The sequence below is a fragment of the Perca flavescens genome, chromosome 12 (assembly GCF_004354835.1).
Source record: "Perca flavescens isolate YP-PL-M2 chromosome 12, PFLA_1.0, whole genome shotgun sequence".
Taxonomy (NCBI): domain Eukaryota; kingdom Metazoa; phylum Chordata; class Actinopteri; order Perciformes; family Percidae; genus Perca; species Perca flavescens.
This window is the reverse complement of record NC_041342.1, coordinates 2,175,233-2,199,667: the sequence shown is the minus strand read 5'-3', so window position 1 is coordinate 2,199,667 and position 24,435 is coordinate 2,175,233. Positions and strand designations below refer to the sequence as shown.

General features: G+C 41.8%; 1 protein-coding gene across 3 annotated transcripts in view; it reads right to left on the bottom strand.

Moving 5' to 3' along the window:
- Positions 1-23,352, bottom strand: part of LOC114565112 (enhancer of polycomb homolog 1) — a 43,103-nt gene extending 19,751 nt beyond the window's left edge. For 2 of the 3 annotated variants that reach the window (XM_028592967.1, XM_028592968.1), the window contains exons 1-2: positions 17,782-18,293; positions 6,464-6,623 (exon numbers count right to left, since the gene is read on the bottom strand). In XM_028592967.1, coding sequence (XP_028448768.1) covers positions 6,464-6,623; positions 17,782-17,934 — 313 coding nt within the window. In that variant the 5' untranslated portion in view covers positions 17,935-18,293. Of the gene's footprint in view, positions 1-6,463; positions 6,624-17,781; positions 18,294-19,330; positions 19,421-23,023 lie in introns of those variants that run through there. The other variant, XM_028592969.1, reaches the window with a different exon arrangement.
- Positions 23,353-24,435: the final 1,083 nt, after the last annotated feature.

Sequence of the window (24,435 nt, the reverse complement as noted above, 5' to 3'; positions counted from 1 at the left end):
TCCACACAAACAAACGTAGCCTACGTGTGTCATTAGTATGAGGGAAAAAAAAGGAGATTTTAACTGTGTTGGGCTCGGACCCAAATTTCTTAATGCCTGGGTTCGGTCACGGCTCTGTTGGACACGGGCCGGCTTGGACAGAAAAAAGGCAAAGCCAGAGTCGGTAACGCAGGCTACGGCGTAGATGGACTCTGTTCTGAATCAGAAGAAAAGCACCGGGCGCTTGCTCTGTGAAAGGCGCCGTAGGCCTACACGTAGCCTAGATGGCCGGTAGCTGTCTACGTGTTCATATAACTTTATACATGCTACAACTGGCTGGAATCATTACACACATCCTCTCCAAGGAGTGCACCAGCTGTAAAATGTCCCAGAGGAAGTTCATGCAGCAACTGGCAGAAGAGTGAGAGCGGAGTTTATGGAGAGAGAAAAAAAAAAAAAAGGAAGCGGCGCACGGTCCGAGCTGCACTGCGCACCGCAGCAGACACCAAAACGGAGGCAGTGCCAGTTAGGTTAGGTTATAAGTTCAAATAACATAGCCTACTTTTAATTGTTATATGGCTGGAATTATGTTGAATGAATTTCCCCCAATATGTTTCGGGACATGAATGTATGAAATAATCATGGTTTAGCCTACTATGCCATGATATGATATCAAGGGCGTTGTATTGAATCAACAGCCACATGCAATTTAGCTAGCAGGTGAAACAAAAAATGTGCAAGCACTATAGACTAATACAGGCTTAAATGAACTGACAATATAAGTTAGGCTATACAACTTACAGTTCTCAAGGATGCACACATGCCATCTCAACCGGGTCCTCCGGACAGCCTGTCTCTTTTTTCTTTCTCCCTTTTCTCTGAGTGGCACACGTGCCCACTCGCGTTGTGAAGCGCGTGTCCACGCTATTCTGCAACTAACAATCACTGCTTATAGACGGTTTTTTTCTGATACCGTGGCAGGAGAAATCTAACCGTGGCTGACCGCCACTTGCCAATCAACATAGAGGAAACACTAACTTTTCTGTATGGTTTTAAGGTTAAGCTGTTAACATTTGGGCTCTGAGTAATTAGGCATTTTATTTGCTAAACCTTAACATTTATTTGACAAACCAACCAGATTTAATTGGAAAAGCACATCATAGTCTACACTAAAACTTTAGTGTCACCGATGAACAATTAACCTTAGTGTAGTTGATTAGTGAACCCAGCTGTCACATCCTGCGCCTCCCACCACCAGTAAACCATCAACCTGTGGGAAACACTGCTCACCATCATTTAATGAGTATTTAAGTATTTTAATGTCAAGACTCTCAGCACTGTTGCATATCTAAGATTAAAATGCAGCCCGACGTATGAAAAGAAAATTGACTGTCCATCTAATAGACACAATGAATCTGAGACTTTACATATGCATTTCAAATAGCAAAGCGACATCAGTCATATCATAGACTATGTCAACAAACCAAACCGCAGCGACCAACGTGGACAAAGAACTTGACCAAGCCACCCAGCAATTGAATTGTTGTTGGCAGAATCCCAAGCCAAAACAGAGTGTAGTTTTACCCTCTAAACTCGTATAAAGCTGATGCAGTTCCTTTCTGCTCAACATATAACATTCATTAAAGCCTCTGAACAGCCATACAGGTGATTTCAGTTGTTCCGACTGATTAGAAGGTGGGTCAGAGCTTAGATGGGAATTTATTACGTCGCAAATCTTTTCTACCAATAAGAACAATAAAGCTGTCATCTGTCCTGCCCTAACAGGTGCAACAACGCTAACAGGAGGCTCAGGAAGAGGTCAATCAAATCAGTCTAGACACCCCCACACAGTCCTGGGAAAGGTCCAATCAGCTAGATTAACTGAAAACAAATGTGGGTGTTCAGGGCCTTAAAACTGCACAGGACTACTTGCCCACACTGAACTGGAATACATTTAGAGTAGAGCCTACTAGAGCTGTAACAGTTCCAAATGTTGCTGCACAATTGTCTCAGAAATAACTGTGATTAACAATATAATTGTCTCTTTGTCAAATTTGAAAATATTTAGGCCTATGGATTACATTTTCAGACAAATTAAAAACTTCAAAGTAGAGCTGCAACGAACTTATTTTCATAGTTGATTAATCTGTTGATTGTTTTCTTGATTAATCGATTAGTTGTTTGGGCTATAAAATGGTGAAAAATGTGGATCAGTGTTCCCCAAAGCCCAAAATGACATCCTCCAATGTCTTGTTTTGTCCACAACTCACAATTTACTGTCACAGAGGAGAGAAGAAACTAGAACATATTCACATTTAAGAGGCTGGGATCAGAGAATTTTGACTTTTGTCTTAAAAAAAAAAAAAAAAAAAACATTACTCAAACCGACTAGTCCATTATCAAAATAGTTGGAGATTAATTTAAAAGTTCATAACTAACCGATTAATCTTTCCAGCTCTAGTTGAAAGTTGAAAATGAATTCCAGGAAACATCTTCTGGTTACATCACAGTTAAGTGACCCAGATAAGCACACAGCCCATGCAGTCCTCTGGAAAAAAGGTCAAGGGTGGTGATGGTTATTTAATCAGCAGTTTCTCTGGCTTGAAGCAGCTACAGCCCAGGATGTTCGGAGTTGCTATGGCAACAAGTGACAGCTGCCACTAGCATAGCTTTAGCTCAACAGTCCGTCCAATAATTACCAATTTGGCATGCCTAAACAAAATAAACAATTACCATTAACAGTCTTAGGAGCTTGGCTAATGTTAGCAAATAATTGCAGTTAAATGGCAAAAAATATTGAAAGACAATTATGTAATAATTGTTACAGGCCTACACCCCTCCCAGCATCTGTTGAATGAGGTTAGAGACACACTAGATGATGATCAGGCATAATAACACCAGATTTGCCCTTCCAGACAACTGAAAGCATATGGACAGAACAATATAGAATAGCTGTTTTGTTGTGTGGCGTATAGTACGTTGAGTCACATCCAAACCCTAACACTGACACAACACTTTAATGGAGTCACCATTATATGAAAGCTTAATGATGCACACGGAACATTTCTGCAGGTCAAAAGATACATCAGTATAATTTTAGTTGAAGCAAAAAAATAAATAAATCAGACTCTCTGCCCTTTCCTAATGGGCTCGAGTGTGAGCATATTTCTGACTCAAAAGATTAAAAAAATGTAAAAGCATTCCACTCATTGTGCTTTGGCGTTTCAAGTCCTCTAGTTTGTCTCAAGCCTCAGTGACCGGCTGTGAGACCGACATGTCAATCAACGTCAGGCCAATTCAAACCAACTCATTTTCTCACAGCAGGAACACAGCATCATCTACCCAAATCAAATCAAACTAGCTTCAATCAGACATGCACGGCTACTGTATTTACAATTAGAGAGCAAAGGATATATGTTATTGACCAGACAAACAGCAAGCTCTGTGGCCAGGCCAATTACATCACAATGAAGAGTTTTCCCCATTTTAAATCTCAATATTTGTGTGCACTCATTTCTTCGCTGGATTTCTCAACGGTCACCTTGTAAAATGACAGTACATGTGACAGATTTGTTAATTTATTTTTGATGTTTTGAAGCAAACACTAAACTTTCACGACCTGGAAATGAACAATGAATTCTCTTTCAGAACGTCAGAACTCTGCAGAAACCTGGAAATTAGCCCGACAGCAATTTGACAGGACAAAACAGGTGTCATTTCAGCTTTCAACTGATAACAGTGTTTGTGTAGGCTACAGCAAATTGCTTTCCTTTTAAGAAACCATCACTTGTGACACAGACATGGTTACTGAACTAAGCAATCTAGTAAACTAATTGTCTTTGATAGGATTATTGAACCAGGCAATCTCACAAACATGTGACAACGCCGTAAAATCTCATAAAAAACACATGGCTGGTGCCATTAAAGTGCTCATATTATGCTTTTGGGCTTTTTCCCTTTCCTTTATTGTGTTATATATCTTTTTTGTGCATGTTATAGGTTTACAAAGTGAAAAAGCCCAAAGTCCACCCCAAAGGGACTAACCATCTCCAACAGAAAACACTGTTCACAAACTGCTCCAAACAGCTCTATTGTAGTCCAGCCTTTACTTAAGAGACCAACGTGGTCACTTTGGAACACACGTTATAATGCTCACCTAGCTGCTAGAATGGCACGCCCTCATACTCTGCTCCTGACTGGCTAGTAGTCCTTACCTAGCTACTGTCTGGGCACGCCCTCATACTCTGCTTCTGACTGGCTAGTAGTCCTTACCTAGCTACTGAGCATGTGCAACTCCCAACAAAGATTGAACAGAAGTGAGATGTCTCACTCAGTAGCTAAAACAGAGAGCTCAACACACAGGGTGAAAATAGGAGTAGCAGCAATGTGCAGTAGAACAAATGTTTTTTGAAAATTAAACCATGTAAACCTATTCTGATATAAATAATGATCTAAATACAATTATGAACCTGAAAATGAGCATAATGAGCTGTCTGTGCAGAGTTTAGCACCGCCCATTACGACTGATTGGTTTAAAGAAATGCCATTAAACCAGAGCACGTTTTTCTTCCATCCCTGAATGCTGTGTGGTGTAGCCAGACTCTCCTTCAGCGCGCTTTGGAGGAGGGTCTGGCAAAGAGAGACTAGAAACAACAGACCCCCTTTACTACATGTGGGCTCGTGAGTCACTAAATGGACTTACCATTATATACGCCTTCAATTTAGCCAACTTTATACAGCCAGGAAACCTCTTGATCAACAGTTTCACTTGTAATGCCACCTTTGGCTTTCAGTCATAAGACTTCTGTGGAAAACTCTACACTCAAAAGCAGAGGTGTCAAGTAACGAAGTACAAATACTTCGTAGTAGTAGAAATTTTGGGTATCTATACTTTACTGGAGTAATTATTACTTTTTACTTCTACTCCTTACATTTTCACGCAATTATCTGTACTTTCTACTCCCTACATTTTAAAAATATCCTCGTTACTCATTTCAGTTCGGCTTGTTTTCATTCCAGCTCGTTAGTCATCGTTCAAAAAAAAAAAAAAAAAAAAAACACAAAAAACCCTATCCAAATCGCTCCATCCGGAGAGAGTGAATTTGATTGTGGTTGGATGAGAAATATAAACATAGCTATTCCGACACCCTATTGGTTTGTACGCGATCCATAACACCTGTACAGACCCGGTGCTAATACGCCACCGGTGCCTTAACGACCGTTATCTACCGGATCGAATAGCAACACGGATTTCGGTGCCTTAGGTGCCTGCGCGATGCTCCGAAAACGGACGTTAGAGGGAACTGAACATCGCCGCACGGGACGCTAGTCAACACTACAGTTGGAAGCAGGTTAGCCTAGCGTTAGCTAGAAGATGGAGTAAACATGATAAAATGCTGAGAGCTAAACGGTGTAAAAGTGTGTCTATATTTCACTGGAGAGGAGTCTGACACCAGACTGTAGCTGCCGTTGTCTGAAAAACACAGAAGAGATGTAGCCTACGTGTCACCTTTTTCAGCCCTTCTGAGTTTGCAGGTATGATTTTAATATACTGTAACATTATTATAGTCATATGATTTTGTCCCCGCGTTTTAGAGTTAAGCTGTTGTCCTTAATGGCATTTCCCCCCCTTACATCAGGGGTCTTGAACATTTAAGCCAAGGACCCCTTAACTTAAAGTGAGATGTAGCAGGGACCCCCTACATATTGTATGAAATTAAGTTGCATATTAAACTGGGCCTACAATAACTGTTAGGGTAACTTAAAGCCTTCTTACATACCTTTTTTCATAAGCTATTAAAATATTAATTGTTGGCATGATTTTATAAATCATATTTTAATGTTACATATGTGGCACAGTAAATCTAGGATTAACTGTATCTGTGGGCTGATATCTTAGTGACTACCTAACCTATAGGCCAGAAAGCCTATCATCAGTGGGAATTTATATTTGCTAATAATATGTTGGAATCATGTTAAAGCATTTTATTTTTATTTTTTTTTAAAGACTCAAAAATGTACAATAATTTGGAGCCCCCCCTGCAATGACTCTGAGGACCCCCTGTTGAAGATCTCTGCCTTACATTACTTTTATACTTTTAAGTAGTTTTGAAACCAGTACTTTTACACTTTTACTTAAGTAAAAAGCTTGAGTTGATACTTCAACTTCTACAAAAGTCTTTTCAAACCCTAGTATCTATACTTCTACTTGAGTAATGAATGTGAATACTTTTGACACCTCTGATCAAAAGTTAATCTACTGAAATCATACAGGTATAGGTGATGTTTACAAAAAAAAGGAAACTAATGCAGAATTTTCTACTCATTGCCAATCATAATATTGACCAACAGCCTCTAAGTGCCATTTAATGCATTCAAAATTGAAGGAAACACTAATGAAACAACCGAGGTCCCTAATCTGCTACATCAAACTCCTTTTCCCTGATTGCAGCATCACAGATTTGCCATTAGAAAGACCACTTACGCTGTATGTGAATTAGCTGCTTTGGCATCTTGAACTCCCCAGGGTAGAGGGATTCGTAGTAGGTGATGTTGCTCTCTGCCTCGGGAACCGGGATGACCATGTTGTCCCGCTTCTCGCCATACACCTGCTGTGCCGAGATGGCCCGCTGAAGATGATGTTCCTGCAGGTACAAGGATGGAGGTGAGAGACCTGGACCACTGGGGAGGGATGTGTTCGTACCAGAGATTATATACAAACTCTGGTCTTAAATACCATACACACAAAAGGGTTAACCAGTTGGATTTGTTGGAAAAGGCTCTGCTCTTTTAGGGAGCTCTTTAACAATAAACAACAAATGCAGTACAGAAATGCCAGCTTATTTTTCAACTGTAAAATATCCTGGTTAGTATGTCTCTGGTTAAAATAATTTAAAACAGGGATCAAAAGTTGCTCATTTACATTACGCGTTTGTTAAGAAATCACTAATCAGTCAATTAGTGATTTCATTATCCAACCTTTCAATCTCCCAAATATCGATATCAGCCTTAGAAATCCGTGATGGATGGGGCTATGCTGTATACCTGCATAGATATGATTGGATGTCACTAGTCAGCCAAAGCCACACAGCAGGAAATGAGCCAGTTTATTTATTCAGCGAATGCAAAGTCCTGGAGCCAAGCAGTTGCCTCCTGATCGGCTGTATGCAGGCTCTTATCCTCCTTTTAGTCATTGGAGAGGGCAAGCGTCAATGATGTTCCATTGTTTTTAGGCATGTCCCGATCCCAGTACCAGAGCTGATAATTTGGCATTTTTTAACTGATGGGGAATCAGCATTAAAATTAAGATTGACTATTGAGGTCGAGAGGCTCACTAAGTTTAGTTTCCGTTGTCCAGCGGGGAACTTGAAACTATTCTTTGGTTGGGGGTTTGCTGGGATCCTACAGAGAATGGTTTTGGTGTTGAGAGAGAGGACTCATTTGCTGTGGCCTGAATGGGTTAAGGGTTGACCACTGTCTCCCTGGGAGATTGGTCCCATGGGCTTGTTGAGTCGGGTCTGACACCAGATGTTTGTTTGGGACTCCCATTCCAAGCAGATAGGGTGATAAAGTCGGCTGGTAGGGTTTTCTTCCAAATTGATCATCTAGATGGGAGACGGGCAGTAGGTGATCTTTTCCTCTACTAGAAACACTGGCAGCAGTCATCTGGAACCTGTTCCTATTTCAACTGTAATGCAGTGAAAGCAAACACCAACCCCTATGACATTTAGACTTTGTTGTCACAATATCCACAATAACCAGTTCAACAAACTAATTCCAAGAAACCGTTCAAACAGGTCTTTGGTGCCAAAATGCGGCAAAATATTTCCCAACTGAAACAGGATATCAAGCCTGATAAACTGTGTCATGCTGGGGGTGTGGGGGGCTCATGAATCATGCAAGCCAAATGTACACCTGCAAAGAGTTGTGGGAGGAAACTGTTCATTACCAGTTACACATTGGGCAACATTTGTCATCCAGACCACATAATCTACAAAAACCGGACTGCCAGGTGAAAAAGAACCATTTAAAAATGGTTCATGCTAAATCTACACTGCCAGACAGGAGTTTGGAATATTGAAGCTTTAGGTTTTCGGGTTTAACTCTAAATATATGAAGCTCTTCATTTAAATATGTAAATACACCTGTAATTCTTATGATCAAACAAGATTACCAGTTGGGCCTAGAATGAAATAGAAACTGGACGGAGACAAATCTGAACCTTCCAACCAACAGGACAACTTGTTTTTGTCAGTTGGCCTTATCTACTTGCCAAAACTGGACAAGAGCCTGCCACTGCCAAGTCTATTGAGGGGTAATTAGCCGGAAGGAAGGGAGAAAGGCTGGACGGCTGACTGACTGGTTTGCTGGTGGGCTGCTCGTCTCAACAGTCCCAGTCAGCGGTAGCAGTAGAGCCTTTGGCCCAGAGCTGGGGGCTGAGCCACTGGCAGGCAGGCTGTCAACAAGGCAGCGTGCTGACGGCCGTGCGGGCACAGCAGCTCTCTGGGGAGGAGGTGTGTATTGTTTTCCCAGCGGCCATCAGAGTCACAGGGGTAAAAAGAGGGGGCAGCGAGAGAATATCTGTGCCTAGGGAGGGTACACCGAGTGAATGAGTCAAAAAGCAAGTGTGTGTGCTAAGATTAACCGAGTGTGACTGAGAGCAAATGACTTTGCCTGCTGCCAAACAACCACTGTAAGTCAGTTATGGCTAGGGCTGGGTACCGAACTTCGATACGATCGAAAAAATGCCTCGTCATTCGATAACAAATCTCAATACCAAAGGAGTAAACCTCATCTCAATGAGCCAATAACTAAGCTTCTACCAAGATCTATAAGTTGGTGATGGCTGTCTAAGCATCATAAGGCCGGGACACACAGGGCCGAAAATCGGCCGTTGGACAGTCTGGCGAGGTCGGTGACTCGAGTCTGTTCGGCGTGTCCCGTGCCGTCGTCAGTCTGGGGGGCTGTTGGCATTCATTTTGGCCGACCTGACATGTTCAGTCGGAGGCAGGACAGTCGGGACTCACCCGGAAAGGACGAGCAGAATGAGCTTGACTAGAGTCTCTTAAAATCTGACGAAAATCTTTTAAACTGACCTTTGTTGAGCTGAAATTAAGACAGATTCAGCAACTGCACGGCCTATTTCTCTCTTAAAATGTTTTCAGCTGCTGGTTTTCATTTCTTGGGCAACAATACAGAGTAGCGCCGCCTGCTGCTATGGAGACGTATTACGTTTCTCAAGTCTGTGTCGCCTCAGTGTGTTCCGAGGCAGTTTTTTGGACCTTGGGGACCCGAATGATCATCTCGACTGGCTTTTCTGTTAAGGGTCGGCCGTCTGGTTGGTGTGTACCGGCTAATAGAGGCATGCAGGAAAAACTATTTTTACACACAGAGACAGGGCCCAGTGTGTGTGTGTTGCATTTTGAGAGGCTTGACTACAGTGTGCATCACATAGGTGTAAAGGAGCTGGAGGAAAAGAAACATCGTACCGTAATGTCATTGTTAAAAAAAAAAAAAAAATTCTAAAATTCATATCTCGAAAAAAAGTAGCGCCTGCCAGTAGACAAGTATGCCTGTAGTTTTATTTTCTGGTGCATCACGTTCCACGTCACTAACGTACCGGAAAACCGGTGTAAACTGTTCCTGATACAGTGAACAAAACTGCAAACTCTGCTGTACAGTACTGCATAAACTCTGCTCAAAGTGATCACACACACACACACACACACACACACACACACACACACACACACACACACACACACACACACACACACACACACACACACACACACACACACACACACACACACACACACGGTGGTTACTTCTTTTTGTATCCGTTACTTATTCAGGCCCCCTTTCAAACTCTGTGCCGACTAAGTCGATGTTCGAGCGCAGCCTGTGGCAGAATTTCTGGCCTGAGACGATTGAAGCGACGCGTGTCACAGCACCGCGTCGAAAAACAGCCATGTCCAACCGGGTGTCCTGTCTTCATAACTGCCCATCGGGGCTGGAGCCCATGAATACCCCTGCCTGCTTACTGCAGAGTAATTTGCTGCTTGTTATTCACAGGTAAAGCAACAGTGCAATGGCTATGCTGCAAGCTCTAATGTCTGTATCTCAATCTCATATACAGCATGCATGGTTGGTGTGTATGTGTGTGTGTGTGTGTGTGTGTGTGTGTGTGTGTGTGTGTGTGTGTGTGTGTGTGCGCGTCTGTTTAGGCCAGCGTGTAGGTGGACCATCATGCAGCTCATGTGCGCAGAAGGCAGCGAGCAGACGCCACCAACAACTTGGGAGCGCTTGTGGCGGACGTCCATTTTTGGAACAAGAAAATCCCGTCTCGCTTCATGGGGTTATGCCACGTCCCGTGTCACATAGTTTGGACACCAGACATGCTGATTGGGGATTGATCCTGGTGAAAGACCTTGTAGTGTGTGGCCCCCTGTCTGCGCTCAGTCATGTAGTGTGAAAACTACATTGACCTCAAGACTCACGATTACAAGAAAGCAAGTAGTGTGAAGCTTGAAAGATCAAGGTGCCTCATCACATAGATACCTCTGTATAGGTATTGGCATCAAACGGTTGACACATTTTGGTCTGCTCACAGTTTATAGGAATCCTACTAAACAACCCTAACGCCAAGCCAACAGCACAAATAAGCAGAAAGAGGGAGACTTACTACTACACCCATATAGAAGGCTATGCTGTCTGTGGTTCAGTGGGAATTATAAAACTTGCAGTTGCCTATGTATTACCTAGATTTACATTATTGCATTTATTTATCAATCAAGAAATTTTAAAAAACAATTCAGAACTAGGGCTGCACACTTTTTTTTTTTTTTTTTTTAAATCATCTTTGCGATATCTACTGGCATAATAAACGCATCGCAAAAGGCTGCCGACATTAGGGATGGATGGATTATCGGACTGTTTTTTGGCAGTTTGCAGATTACCTGTATAGGTGTTGAGATTAATCAAATAATCAATGCATTGAATCGTGGACATGGACGATGCTTCATCGATAATCGTCAGGCTCATAATCGATTATTTCTGTTTACAATATAATGTAGGGCTAACAACATTTCTGTTTACATATTCTGTTAGGTTTTGCACATTCAGGAAGTGCCATGTGCTCAGTGCTGTATAGTTTTATGTATCCAATTTATTTAGTATTCGAGCATCGCAGGTTTTGTTTTTGAAGCTTGAAAAGCTATGAATTAAATATCCTACATGGCTTTAATAGAAAATGTATTTGACGCATCGCGATATCAAATCGAAGACATGATAATCGTAATTGAATTGAAAGATCAGTGAAGATTCACACCTCTAGATCTGTATCAGCGTATTTTTTGCCTGATAAAGTTAATGGATTAAAAAGTGTTCTACTTTGGCTCGGCTATAGCTCTGTCAGTCCCTCACCGCTGAGTCTGACTTAATGTCATTATAATCTAAGACGATATCTAGTCTTATATCACGATATCTATATAGATACATTGCCCAGCTCTACCTTATTTAAAAAAAAAAAAAAAAAATTCCTTTTCTTGGTTTTCAATTACACTTTAATATCAGTTTCACAAGTAATATCGCTATCACGATACTCATTATCGCACATTATCCTCTTATCGTACAGCCCTATTCAGAACCTACGTTAACAGAACAGCTCTGAAGTAGCACTGCATCCTGAGATCAGTCTAACATTATCATCATTTAACTGCCACTTCTGAACAATAAACAGTTAAGCGCAATAACGTCAATATTGAATTTTCTACTGTAACATTTATGTAAGCTGCTTTTATAGCCAATTTTCTACAGCCTAGTGCTTCATGTTAGTTGGATATTGTTTTAATGGCACCACATGATGGCCAGAAGAAAGATCGGGAACATAATGACAGCAAGAAGTTTTCACTGGGTTACATCAGGTAAGACACCCAGTAAAAGTGAAGTTTATCACCCACCCGCCCCCACACTTTATTTTGAGTTATTTAAAAACTAGAAATATAAATGTATTATATCCAATATGAATGTAGAGCTGGGTGATCAAATATCACAATATTTTTTTACCAAATACATCGATGTTGTAGGGTTGATTATTTGTGCTTTCACAAAATATTTACACAATGAGATTTTTGATAAATAATGATCAATAACTTGGACATAATGTCTAAGTGGGTAAAGTCAAATAAAAGAACAGCTAGAACAGTGTGCTAAGTTCAGAAACTGAACTCACTCTACTGTAATGCAGCCTTTAAAAGCAGGAGAGACAACACTTATATTGTGATGTTATGACATCCAAAATTTAAGATGATATCTAGCCTCACATATCGATATAATATCAATATATTGCCCAGCCCTACTTGAATGACATGTTGAATGATCAAAGTAATGCTCATTACAAAAAACAGCACTTTCTGGCAACATCTTCTAAATGAGCGTCCGTTTATGAATTTAAAAAAAGAAAAAAAAAAAAAAATCTTAAATATCAGTCTAACCAGATAAACGCGATTATGCGATCGCATAATTCAATACATTATCAGCCAAAGTCCACATATTTATGCGAGGGACGCATTTTTTTTCAAAATACGCCGCACTTGCGCTGCATTAATTGCAGATTTCCACGCAAAATATGCGATGCTTTAACGATGCAAAAAAGTCATATCTTAGCAGAAAGTTGAAAAATGTTGGATTTACTTCACACAAGAGTAGCCATTTTCCCATGTTGCCATGGGAACATTATGAAGTGACATAATTACGAGACGTGAACATCATCGAAAAGCATGGTGTTGGGGGAATCACTTTTGTCTCATCAAACCGCAATTTTTGCAAGTTCCCACATTGATTTCATTACATGAAATTCCCGCATATTCCAATTGCATTTTAAGAAAAAGTGACGCATAATCTAGGATTTTTGCATGCAACAATCACAAAAAACTATTCACAATATAATTAATTTTTGCTACTAGAAAAATTAATAACCCTAAAAAAGAAAAAGGGAAAAAAAAAAAAGAGGGGACCAAAGAGGCAGAAATGTTAACTTTAGAACGTGTGACTTTCAGTCGACAATCATGTTGTTTCTAGTCAACTACAACACTTTCATTTTATGATGACCCAGAGCATAGTGTTTAACGCCATTCACACACACACACACACACACACACACACACACACACACACACACACACACACTGTTACACCCGAGGCCAGTGATTGTATTTTATAGCGCCATGTGCGGTGGTGATCTGTTCAAGGATGTAGTTGGAGAAGCCCTTCGGTTTTATTTTCAGTGCTTCCATAAGGCATCTCAAAACTCGTACACATTCAACTGTAGCATTTACTGTGACCCCCTGTGTGCACGAACGCTTGCATAACCTTCACATTCCTATCCGATTCAAACTGAATCACCACCCACCCCACGCAAACGCCTAACCCTCCACATAAACGTCCTCAGGCCTTTCCACATTGAGGGGAAAACTCAACATATCAAAAGGCCTCAAGCTAAAAACTCGCTGGCTGCCAAACCTAATCATGCAATGTGTTTGTTTACTTTCCAAGCCTCGGCTAGCAGCCTGAGAATTAATAAACTTAGATTGAGGCGAACAGTCAGAATACAGAGCATTACCTGGTACACACACACACACACTCTTGCTTTCTAACACATACACATGCTTTCTCACATACACACAAGGTCTAGAAATAGCCTTCTAAAATGACCACATCGATCACTGTCAAGTCTGCTGAGGCAGCCAGAGCCTCCTCCACCTTCCCCAGTCTGGCCTCTGACAGCTACTGTCCCAGACACTGTAAACGCCACTTAACATGATGGACAGCTGCATGGGCTGGTAGGCTAGGGCTGTCAAAGGACAAATAGCTAACAGTACAGAGCAGTTTTATGCACCACGTGGAAGTGGGGTGGGAAATGAACGGCAGCCATCAGACTGCACGTTTGGCCGGGGCTGGTAGATTTTTCTTATTGCACAAATTAATATGGGTGGCAAAATTAAGATAAACAACATAAGTTATTCTACTTGAAGCGTAGGCTTACCATTGCATAATAATGAAGTGAAACCAATTACTCACAACTAGGGCATGGCATCGGTCAAAATATTTCAATACCGGTACCAATACCGTGACTTCGATACCGGTTCCTGAGCGATACTTTGATAGCAATTTTATAAAACAAAAAGATAAAATTGCTCAAATCTTATGTATTTTTCCATCTCCTACTACGTGAGCCCCAAATGTATGTGTAACAGTTTTTCCTGCATGTCTCTAAGACGCGTAACGTTAGACAGCCAATCACAAGCATTATAAGATCTTGGTAGAAGCAAGCTGCATGCTTATTGGCTCACTGGCTAATGAGATGTACTCCTTAGGGATTGAAATTGGGTGTTGAATGATGAGGCATTTCGATACTACCAGTTCAGTCAATGCCTAAAAAGTATTCAATTCGGTACTCGACCCTACTCACAAACAGAAGTTGCTCCTGCTGAGGACTGTCTAGCTAGCAAACTAGCAGTGAAATGAAGACTCAAGAACCTGCCAGTAGGCTGGTGTTAATTTCCCACGTTTCCCACATTCACATCAATACCAAACTGTCAACAGTAAAAGAAAAAGGGGGAAACAGCTGACAAAAGCAACTTTCAGTTTCAGAGCATACAGGCCGCAGAGACTTTGGACAGGTGACATGCCCCACATTCCCACCCAGCAAGGCTACACACTGAGAAACTGACGCACTGCCAGAATGTGAATGTGAATGTGTGTGTGTGTGTGTGTGTGTGTGTGTGTGTGTGTGTGTGTGTGTGAGAGAGAACACAAGAACTGTGCCTGGCAAAGAGGAAAACACAACAGATGCCTGTGGGTTCCCACCAGGGCGCAGACACTGACCTCACTTTCACCCAAACGTAAACACAAGACAAAGTGTCGGGCCCAAAACAAACAAGCCGCACGTGCTGAGGAAATTTCAGCGATGACAGCTCTTCAGTCAAGCCACGCTACATACACACACACACACCGCCTGTAAATTACAAAACCACATGCTGGACTTACTGAAAAAGGAACAAACGAGGGGTGCTAAACGTAGCATACAGAAAGGCCTAAACCTAAAGTTGCGCCGTGGTCCAAGTTCAACAGCTCTTTCGCAGGAGTACAAGGGACACCGCACAGTCATCCTGCAGACCACACAACATTGAGTGGGTAGTCTATGGTTGAGGCTCAGTGGGTCAAACATATCTCCAGGAATGCCTGGCACTACCCTCCCTGTGTAGCTCAATGAGTGAAGAATCAGGGACACAAAACTAAAACACATGCACTTGCAGTCTAGGGTCGGGTACGGAATTCTGTACTTTTTTGGGTACCGACCGAATTTACGTTGGTACTACCGAGGACCGATTGACATTAAATCAAACTGACAATTTCCGGTACCTGGGAGCGTGTAAGCAGGAGCTCATCTGTCCTCTCTGCATGTTGACAGAGACAGAGACAGAGAGAGAGGCTCCACACAAACGTAGAGGTGCGGACAGAGCAAAATTAATTTGTCTCGGCAAAGCGGTTGCAAGCGGGGTAACCGTTTTCAAAACTTCAACGAGACAGCATTCGCCGTAATATAATAGTGGCGAGGCGAAAGCGGTCCCGGTCCGGGTTAACACTTCCTCTGAGAGACACAACAGGGTTCTCTAATCCCTGGTGAGTGACTGACAGGCTGGAGGTTGTAAGGCAAGGTAACTATATATTTTTTATAGCACATTTTAGCAACAAGGCAATTCAAAGTGCTTTACGTGAAACATTAAAGAGCAGTTAAAAAGAGAGAAAACAAACAGGCTAAAATAGAATAAAGATACAAATACAAGAATAAAGTTACAGTGCAGTGTAAGAAATTAATTATTTGATTGAATAGGTTGTAGGGATGAGTTTGGGAGGAGTTGTATTATGTGTGGTGTGTAAAATCTAAATAACAATGTGCCAAGTAAATTGGGAAAATAGGTTTGGAATTATTTTTTACAATTGAAATTATGTTTTAATATTACAGGAGGAACAAAGTATGGAACAAAGGTACCGTTGGGTACCGGAACCTTAAGGAGTGAAGTAGACACGGGTCACATGCCTATTTCACATTTCCTCGTCTCTCCTCATGTCATGCTGCATTTTCTTTACCCAAGGTATGTTTGTATGTACCTTGTAAAGCACTTTGTTGGTTTCTTATCTGTGAAATGCGCTCTATAAATAAAATTGGATTGGATAATAACGCATGAGTTCAGTATCTAACACCTGACATAGTATTTTAAAATCACAGCTCCAAATGCAATGCAGGCGTGCAGCAGGCCTTGGCCTACCTCTTATGATAATATGACTGTTACATAACCAAGCACTCCAGCTGAGCAGAAAGCAGACTTTGAAGTGACAGCAGTGTGTCCCCCCCCGCCCCCCATCTCCTCCTGAGCACCACCACGTGCTGCTGGTCTGCCAGCCTGCTGTGCCATCTGACACACTGAACCCCTGACACCCAACCACCACAAAACAAGGGAGGCAGACTGGCTGCAACACACTTTTAGTGAATATTAAAATCGTATCCACCAGGGACGTCTGTAGTGACACTGCCCATTTACTTGCCCTTGTATTTAAAACATAAGCCAAGACTGCTGGGTCAGCTACAAAAAAAAAAAAAAAAAAAATACTCTGGAAGAAGGCATATCAGCTCAGAGGACCCAGAATGACAGTTGTCTAATAAATGGCATTTAAAAAATAAATAAAAATAACTTTCCCACAGGGGTGCATGTAGTTTATAAACAGCCCCCTACATCCTAAAGATGACCACAACACCCAACCCAACCAAGGGCAGGAAGCAGACTGTTTATTTAACCGTCTCCGTGGCTAGTACAGCCCTGAAACTCACCTGAAAATACCATAGTTTTTTCTAGCCAACTTAACTGTCATAACACAATAAAAGGTTCCATCAAAGGATAGCCAACTATCTGCCAAAATAGGGTGTAGAGCTTTTCAATTTGTTAATATACAAGCGCTGGAGAATTTGGTTTGAGGATGGGAGTTAATGTTCTCATCTGGAAAAATCAAATGTCAACACTGAAACCATAGACATTATGAGAAAACAAGAGTCTGGTTAACATCTGGAAAAATACATGACAACAGCTGCATTATATAAATACAGTGATCACAACCCACAGCCTCCATACAAACATTAAGGGCTGCATCATGTAAGACCATTCTATGACATGACAAAGTGCTAATAATAGCCAACCAACTGTGAGACTGCACTAAATATATTATGTCAACAGACAATGGGAGCAAAGACACACAAACCATGCACTCGTTCCTGTTCAAGATGACTAAGACTGAGCATTCCTCAATGCATGGCAGCAGTGTTGACATTTCTGTCTGGTAGTAGCACAGATGCCACATAATCTGAAAGCACTAGCTCCCCCTTGCCCTGCTCCTTTGCAATTACGCCAACACAAGGCCCGGTCCTGGCAGACGAGACAAAATGTCGGAATTGCTATAGTCACATGACTCCTTTGTACTCAGAAAATCACCTCACGCACAAATAAGCCGGTCAAACCGGGTAATTTTATCGTATAATGGCACAATGCATCCCCGCGTTACCCAAACATCAGACCCAGTCCCACATATACTCCATTTGCAACAGAATTCCGTCGTGTTTCTCCTGAGAAAAGTGGCCGCCATTTTGTGAAAGCTTGCGCAGAAAAATAAGGTGGGACGCCTCTGATCACATAAAAATAAATAAACCAAAGCATATATTTTCACAATTTTGGACGGTTAAAAGCATACCGATTCCTCTTCTTTCTCCATCCCCGTAGGCATCTGCGGCACGGCCCGGTTAATTGATGCATATTCGTGTAGGTCGGGTAAATCCTCACAACGGAAGACGGGTAGCGGCTTGGAAGCGTCCAACGCCCGTGCCCGAAACGACAATTTACTCATTTTTCACAATTCGAGATGCAATATAAATCTATCGGATCTCCTAATATTCAAAACGGTACCGAGTGGAGCTTTCATGGATGTTTCTGTGCGGTTATCTCTATTCTAACGTTCGAATGGTTGTAGCTTGTATTTAGGGCGTCGCCAACGGAGCCGGGGGAAGGCCCGGATCTTGGTCGCTCTCTCTCGGACTGTTTTTTTCCGACGCTCCGCTCCCTATCGTTGGTTCAGTGCGCCATGGACAACATGGCGGACATTTAAAACTCTTTTGCTCTGTTTCGCTCGGAGCGGTCCAACCCCCAGTTCGCGGACCGACCATTCCCACACGATCCCGAGCGCTTGCGCGGTGCGGGGGTGGGGGGAAGGGGGCATTTCTCGCAAACTACTCTCTACACATACACATCAATTATTGAAATTAACATTGGGCACGGCCGAAATAAATATATTTTTTAACAAAGAAATTAATAATATAAGCAAAAATAGATAACAGTGAATTTATAAATAAAAATAATTTGATTCACGTGCATAACAAAAAAAGTTATGACTAATGTCACGAAATTTTGTAAATGTTGCAGCAGTGATGAACAGCATAACTTTGGTTTAAAATCAAGGTTGCCAAATACATATTGACTGCAATCCATATTTGAATATTAAATATCCATATCCACATTTTTTTTTTACTGCCCTGACCACTCAGATAAAAAGGATATTTAAAGCTTATCTGTCCACATATTTTCCCTTTTTAAGTCATGCATTGATATTACAAACGGTTAATAAAATGGGTGTTGCCTGGTTTAATAATAAAAACTTACAGTACAAAATACAGTATCCCTCAACTTCTAGCAAAAAATAAATAAAAATAAAAGCCTCAAACAATTAAATCCTTCACAACAAGTTGCACATTTCACATCATCCTCTTCAGGCCAACGCCTAAACACCACAGAAGCAACTGTTCCTGCTAGGCAGACCCACTGAAGCTCATCTATCACTGGTGATCCTACAACAGCCCACTCTAGACAAAATGTTTATTCCAGGTGAAAGCATTGGGTGTGGGTGAAAACGCTTTCATGGCAACATGTTCACCACCTGGAAAGTGTCGCCCTCTTCTGGCCTGAAAAGCAAAGGATCGGACTGGCAGGACACCAACATGTCTGTTTGAACGCAGCACAAAGACACACCGCACACACCATTTGCTGAATATTTGTATCCAGAACACTGTGCAGCTCTGTGAGTGTGTGTATATTCATCGGTTTGAGGGACTCCAGCAGACCCCAGGGGCTTTGGGGAATTGAGAACTGATGTGCACTACACAACAAGAGCTAAAGGCATTACAAGTATTAATTAACAAAGTTCATCAAGGTCAAGAAGTCTATATTTACAAGTCATTAAAAGGCTTTACCTGTTGATGACATTGGGTTTAGCCAGGGTCCACCCAGGGGAACTGAGGTTCACTGTTCAGCAGTAGATCCACCGGCTGCATCATGACGACCTGAGAGCCAATCGACAAGGACATTTAGACAAAACTCTGGACTTTAAGACAGACAGTCTACGGGAACACAAAAGCTTTAAAAAGTAAAAGACACTGACAACTAAGTTACAGATAAAGATGAAACCAAGAGGCATGACAGTCAAGGTTTTAAAAAAAGAAACTCAAATTAGATTTTTCAAAAGGGGTTTAGGAGAGGGAGGGCTGTCTAGGGCGGAGCAAAGTGGAACACTAGTCCACCACCTGATTATAATTGTCAGCAGTACTGCCTGGTCTAACCCTCCAAGGACCGCACCTGGGGGCTGTTTCACAAAAGTGGAATTTATAAATCCAAGTTAACCGATAAAGTGAGGCTTGACCTAGTCTAACCTGTTTATCCTGGCTTGGTGCGTTTCACGACGGCCAAGCCAGGCTGAGGAGGAGAGACTAGGTCGAGGAAGGATGAAGTAATTCAGATAAATGTGCGTCCATGGCTGACCACTGCTCTGAATTGAAACAGTCATAATCGTAGGATTAGGGATTCATTCAAGGATTAGGCTACTAATCATTTGCACAAATTAACCGTTGTACTTTTTGCCTTAAAAGTGAGCAGAAGATAATGTTACTCAGGACATTTACCACGAAGATCAATTTTCTACAACACTAGAATATGACGCGTAAATAAACAATTCCAATAAAATGCTAATTCATTGGAATCTTCATTTTTTAAACACTTCCAAGTTGAAACCGGTTCTTGATACCACATCCTACTGGTGTGGCTGTAAACTCTTAACTTCTTGTAATGTTAGCGTGGCGGCTGAAAGCAGTCCCTCGCGGTAGCACTTTGTTGGACTGCTTAAAGCCGCAACATTAGTCAACAGAGAGGGTTCGCTCCCAGGCAGACCCCAAAAAACCCAGGTGAACAGGTGAAGCAAACTAATTTGTTATCAGTTTAGCTCAAACCACCATGAAAACGCCCACCACCTACAATATGATATAAGTGCACAATATAATAATCAAATAATATAAATGAGACTATAAAACAACATACAACATGTGGCTCCTACAGTTACCACTGGATCAAAAGACGTAACGTAAATGGGGTCACTCGTAGTGACATCCCCACGCTGCCAACACACGTCTCTGAGAATCAACCAAATTCACGGTGATCCATTAGCAGGAAGGCGTCCTGTTAGGCAAAGCAGCACTGTGATCGGAGCGCTGAGGCAAATGAAACCCCAGGATTCCAATAACAACTAGCCGTTTTCATTTAGGACAAAACTAGGGACATTTTTATCAATACTTTAGTCGTTATTTATGGATTCCTCAAAAATGTCTTATCATCCTGGTTCTGCTTGTGATACATCGTCAATACAGTGTCCGCAATATTGTGATGCACTCTATGGCAACGTTGTGATGTATGAACTACTTTCTTTAGACATTTACCCCGTTCGGTTTGGCAGTCCAGCCCACTGCCACGAGGTTATGACTGTTTGGAATTTGGAACATATGTGCATGAAAACTAAGAATCTAAGAGGTCTGCTTAATTCTGTATAATTGGAAGCACTGCAGTATGTAATACAGTAGCTATAATATTGAGGCCTGCTCTTTTTCCATTTGTTTTAGAGGATGGTTCTTCCCTTTAGTCAGCGTTTTCCCTGGGTTTGTGCAAGACGTAGATGCCAATATTTGGCGGATGGCTTTAGGGCTCCTCCCTCAAGAAAAAAAAAAAAAAAAAAAAAAAAATCATTTTGGACCATTTTTGTTATCATATATTTGTCTAAAATGTTGGAAAAGCTAGAGCAGATAATGAATAAATTCACAGAAAGACAAAACTTGCTAAAGAAGTCAACAGAGGACCGACTACAATCATTGGCTCTGAGTATTGGAGCATCGGTGTGTCAGTTAGGTAGTTTTGATGCTCACATTTACTGTATTTGGCTCAGGTGCTGCCAAAATACAGCTTGGGTGCTGCTCCTAAACTTTATAATGGTAGGGAAAACCCTGCCTTTAGTTACACTGATATTAAGCTAAATTGCAAAGGAATGCCTTGAAATACTCTTCAGGCAAGCATTTGGGTGTGAAGTCAGGGTTCTAGGTAGTCTAGATCCACGACGTTCTACTTCCAGGGTTGCTCCGTTGCAGTTTGTTCACTTTTTTCAGCTGGATGACCGTAACCTTCCATTTCCTTTGTGTTGGCATTCTAACCTCCGGTGGATTTGTGAGGACTATGGTTAACTGCTCCTCAGATCTCTGCAGGGTAAATCCAGACAGCTAGCTAGACTATCTGTCCAATCTGAGTTTTCTGTTGCACGACTAAAACTACTTTTGAACGTACACATGTTCCACCAAAACAAGTTCCTTCCCGAGGCTATTTAGCAGAGGCACCGTGGCTTTTATTGGAGTTTAGCATCTCCCAAGACGATTGCGATTGGTTTAAAGAAATGCCAATAAACCAGAGCCTGTTATTCTCCCATCCCAGAATACTGTGTGGACTCGTCAGACCTTCCTCCGCAGCGCTGTGGAAGAAGGCCTGGCAAAGCGAGACTAGGGCCCCAGTTTCCTATGATTACACGTGAAATGACAGGAGCTAGGGTGAAATAATTTACTCTTTCAAATTTGTGACCTTGACTAAGCTTCTTAAAAAGCACAGTAAAGTGTGTAAACATACTAATAAGCCGCCTCAGCCTAACAAATAGTGCTGTCATACCGCAAATACTTTTTGCTAGCCTACAAATACCCTGTGTGGGTGGGGTTTGTCCCACAGTACCCAGAGAGTTTACACAGGCAAGCCTTTTTATTGGAGTTTTCTGCTTAACAGCTTACCTGGTTGACCTGATAGTAGTGAACTCTACCCATCTGGTATTCTTAGCAGGCTTTCATACAGAATTATAAATTAAAGCCAGTGCTAGTCACCATAAGTGATCTCTATCCCTGACTAGGTGCAGCTCTTCCAAAACTTCATCTTTAAAAAAATAAGGGAGGTTTCTAAAGTCTTGCCCCCTTTTTTTGAGTCCATGTAAGGAGAGCTGGGATCTTCTGTGGGTTACAGTAGATAAAGCAGGGGGATGAGGGATTCAGACCCATGCAGGCCAGGGCCGAGCAGTTCCCTGGCACACCACAGACACTGCCTGGCACTGTTCAGCCACCCACCCTAAACCTCTGATCCAACAATGTCACATTTCCAACCAAGATGATGGAAACCCAGAATGTGCAATCATGTCCAAAAATGATCCTTTAAAGCCCTCATCGACTCTTCCCCTCCGCCTCCTGCTGCTGAGGCTCTCTCTCCCACCCCCGACAGCTAGATCAGGTTTCAGACATTTTAGTTTAGCCATTCATGTACATTAACAACTACTGAACTACATTTAGGTTTTATACATTCAAATTATCGGTTTCAGCCTTAATTGATCGATATCACAGCGTCCTCGCTTCTAGGGCCGGCAAAGTGCCGAGGAAACTTGATGTTTTTAGTGCTGAATTGCATCCAGCTGACCAGCCAGGAATTTGATTGCGTGTATGAAATCATCTGATGCCAGAAAACACTATTCACGGTGGGCCTTTCTGTGGCAACCGTCGATTCAACTTACAAAAAAAAAAAAAAACAATGACAAGAAAATTACTCACCAAGTCGAGCATTCGGGGGGTTAAACACAGATGGACATTTGTGCAAGTCAGAAGTTTAAAAAAAAAAAAAAAAAAAAAAAAAACGGCAACACGACGCAGCTAGCAAGAGAGAGACAACTAACATTAACGTTAGCCACAGCTATATCTTCAGGTTGGCTTTTTCGCCAAACGGCGAGCCGGTATCCTGGCACGAAGAGCCGCTGTCCGCTTTATGTCCACCTCGTCAAACAGCGTTTATCGGTCGATGAAAAGTCTGTTTTCCTGTCGATGCAAAGCAGGCTGAAACTAGAGAGGTGGACACCAAAGTGCTACTGTTGGGGGTTAACAACTTTGCTGTAAAACACGGCCTGTGATTGGACACCCGGAGCCTGTGGAGAGCCCTGGGCTCGTGGCGTCACATTCCACAGGGTAAGGAACGCAACGTGATTGGCTGACAATGTCACGATGAAGTCGCTTCGAGCTGCTCTTTATTTTTATCCATTAAAGTCATACTTTTACATCGATTTATGTAGCTCAGGCTTCGATTTAGACTTGTTCGTCGCTTTCTTGAGCTTATTTTGTTTTACTATGTTGTCTCTTTACATGAAAATACATATGTATTGTAACCATCCATTCAATATTTTTTTCTTTGCACTAATAATAGTGTCTACAACTTAACGTTACGGACACATTTTGAACACACTTTTTTTTTATAATTCAAATGACATTGCGGTTTAGCACAGGCTTAACATATCCCTACACAGTCACACTGTTCATTGGTCACGTCACGGAGCAGAACTAAAAACCACTACCATACAGCACCCTTTTCATATCTCATGTTAGTCTAATTCTATTGTGTAGTCAATAGGGGTATAATATAGGCGTAAGTTACAGGGGGGACAACACCCCCCAAATATTCAAAACTGGCCAGTGCACCCCCCCAAAAAAAAATATAATAATCATTTCCTTTACATACTTAAAGACATCTGCACCATAGATGCAGAAAAGGCACAAGTTTCTGCAGAAAAAAAATAATCACCAGAATGCAGGAAATGAAGTGTGAGTTTGATATGCTCAAAAGGATATCTCACCCCCCCAAATGTTGAACCCAAAGTTACACCCTCACATAACCAAAAAATGAGTCTACTTGATGTTTTCTCCAAGTTGTTTGTTATAAGAACCCACCCACCGTTCAACATTAAAACAGAGAGCTTTCCCATGTGTTCCTGTTCAGAGATGAACTACTTCTAGAAGACACCATGCTCTCTTTAAAATAGAAATATGTGTGTGAACATTTATCAAAGCTCAACTCTTCCAATAATTCATGTGGTTGACTCATTCACTCCCATTTGTCAGGAGGAGGACTGCCTTCATGGATCAACACCTGCTTTGTCCTTTGTCCTGGGTTTTTTGGGGAAAAGAGCAGATCCTTT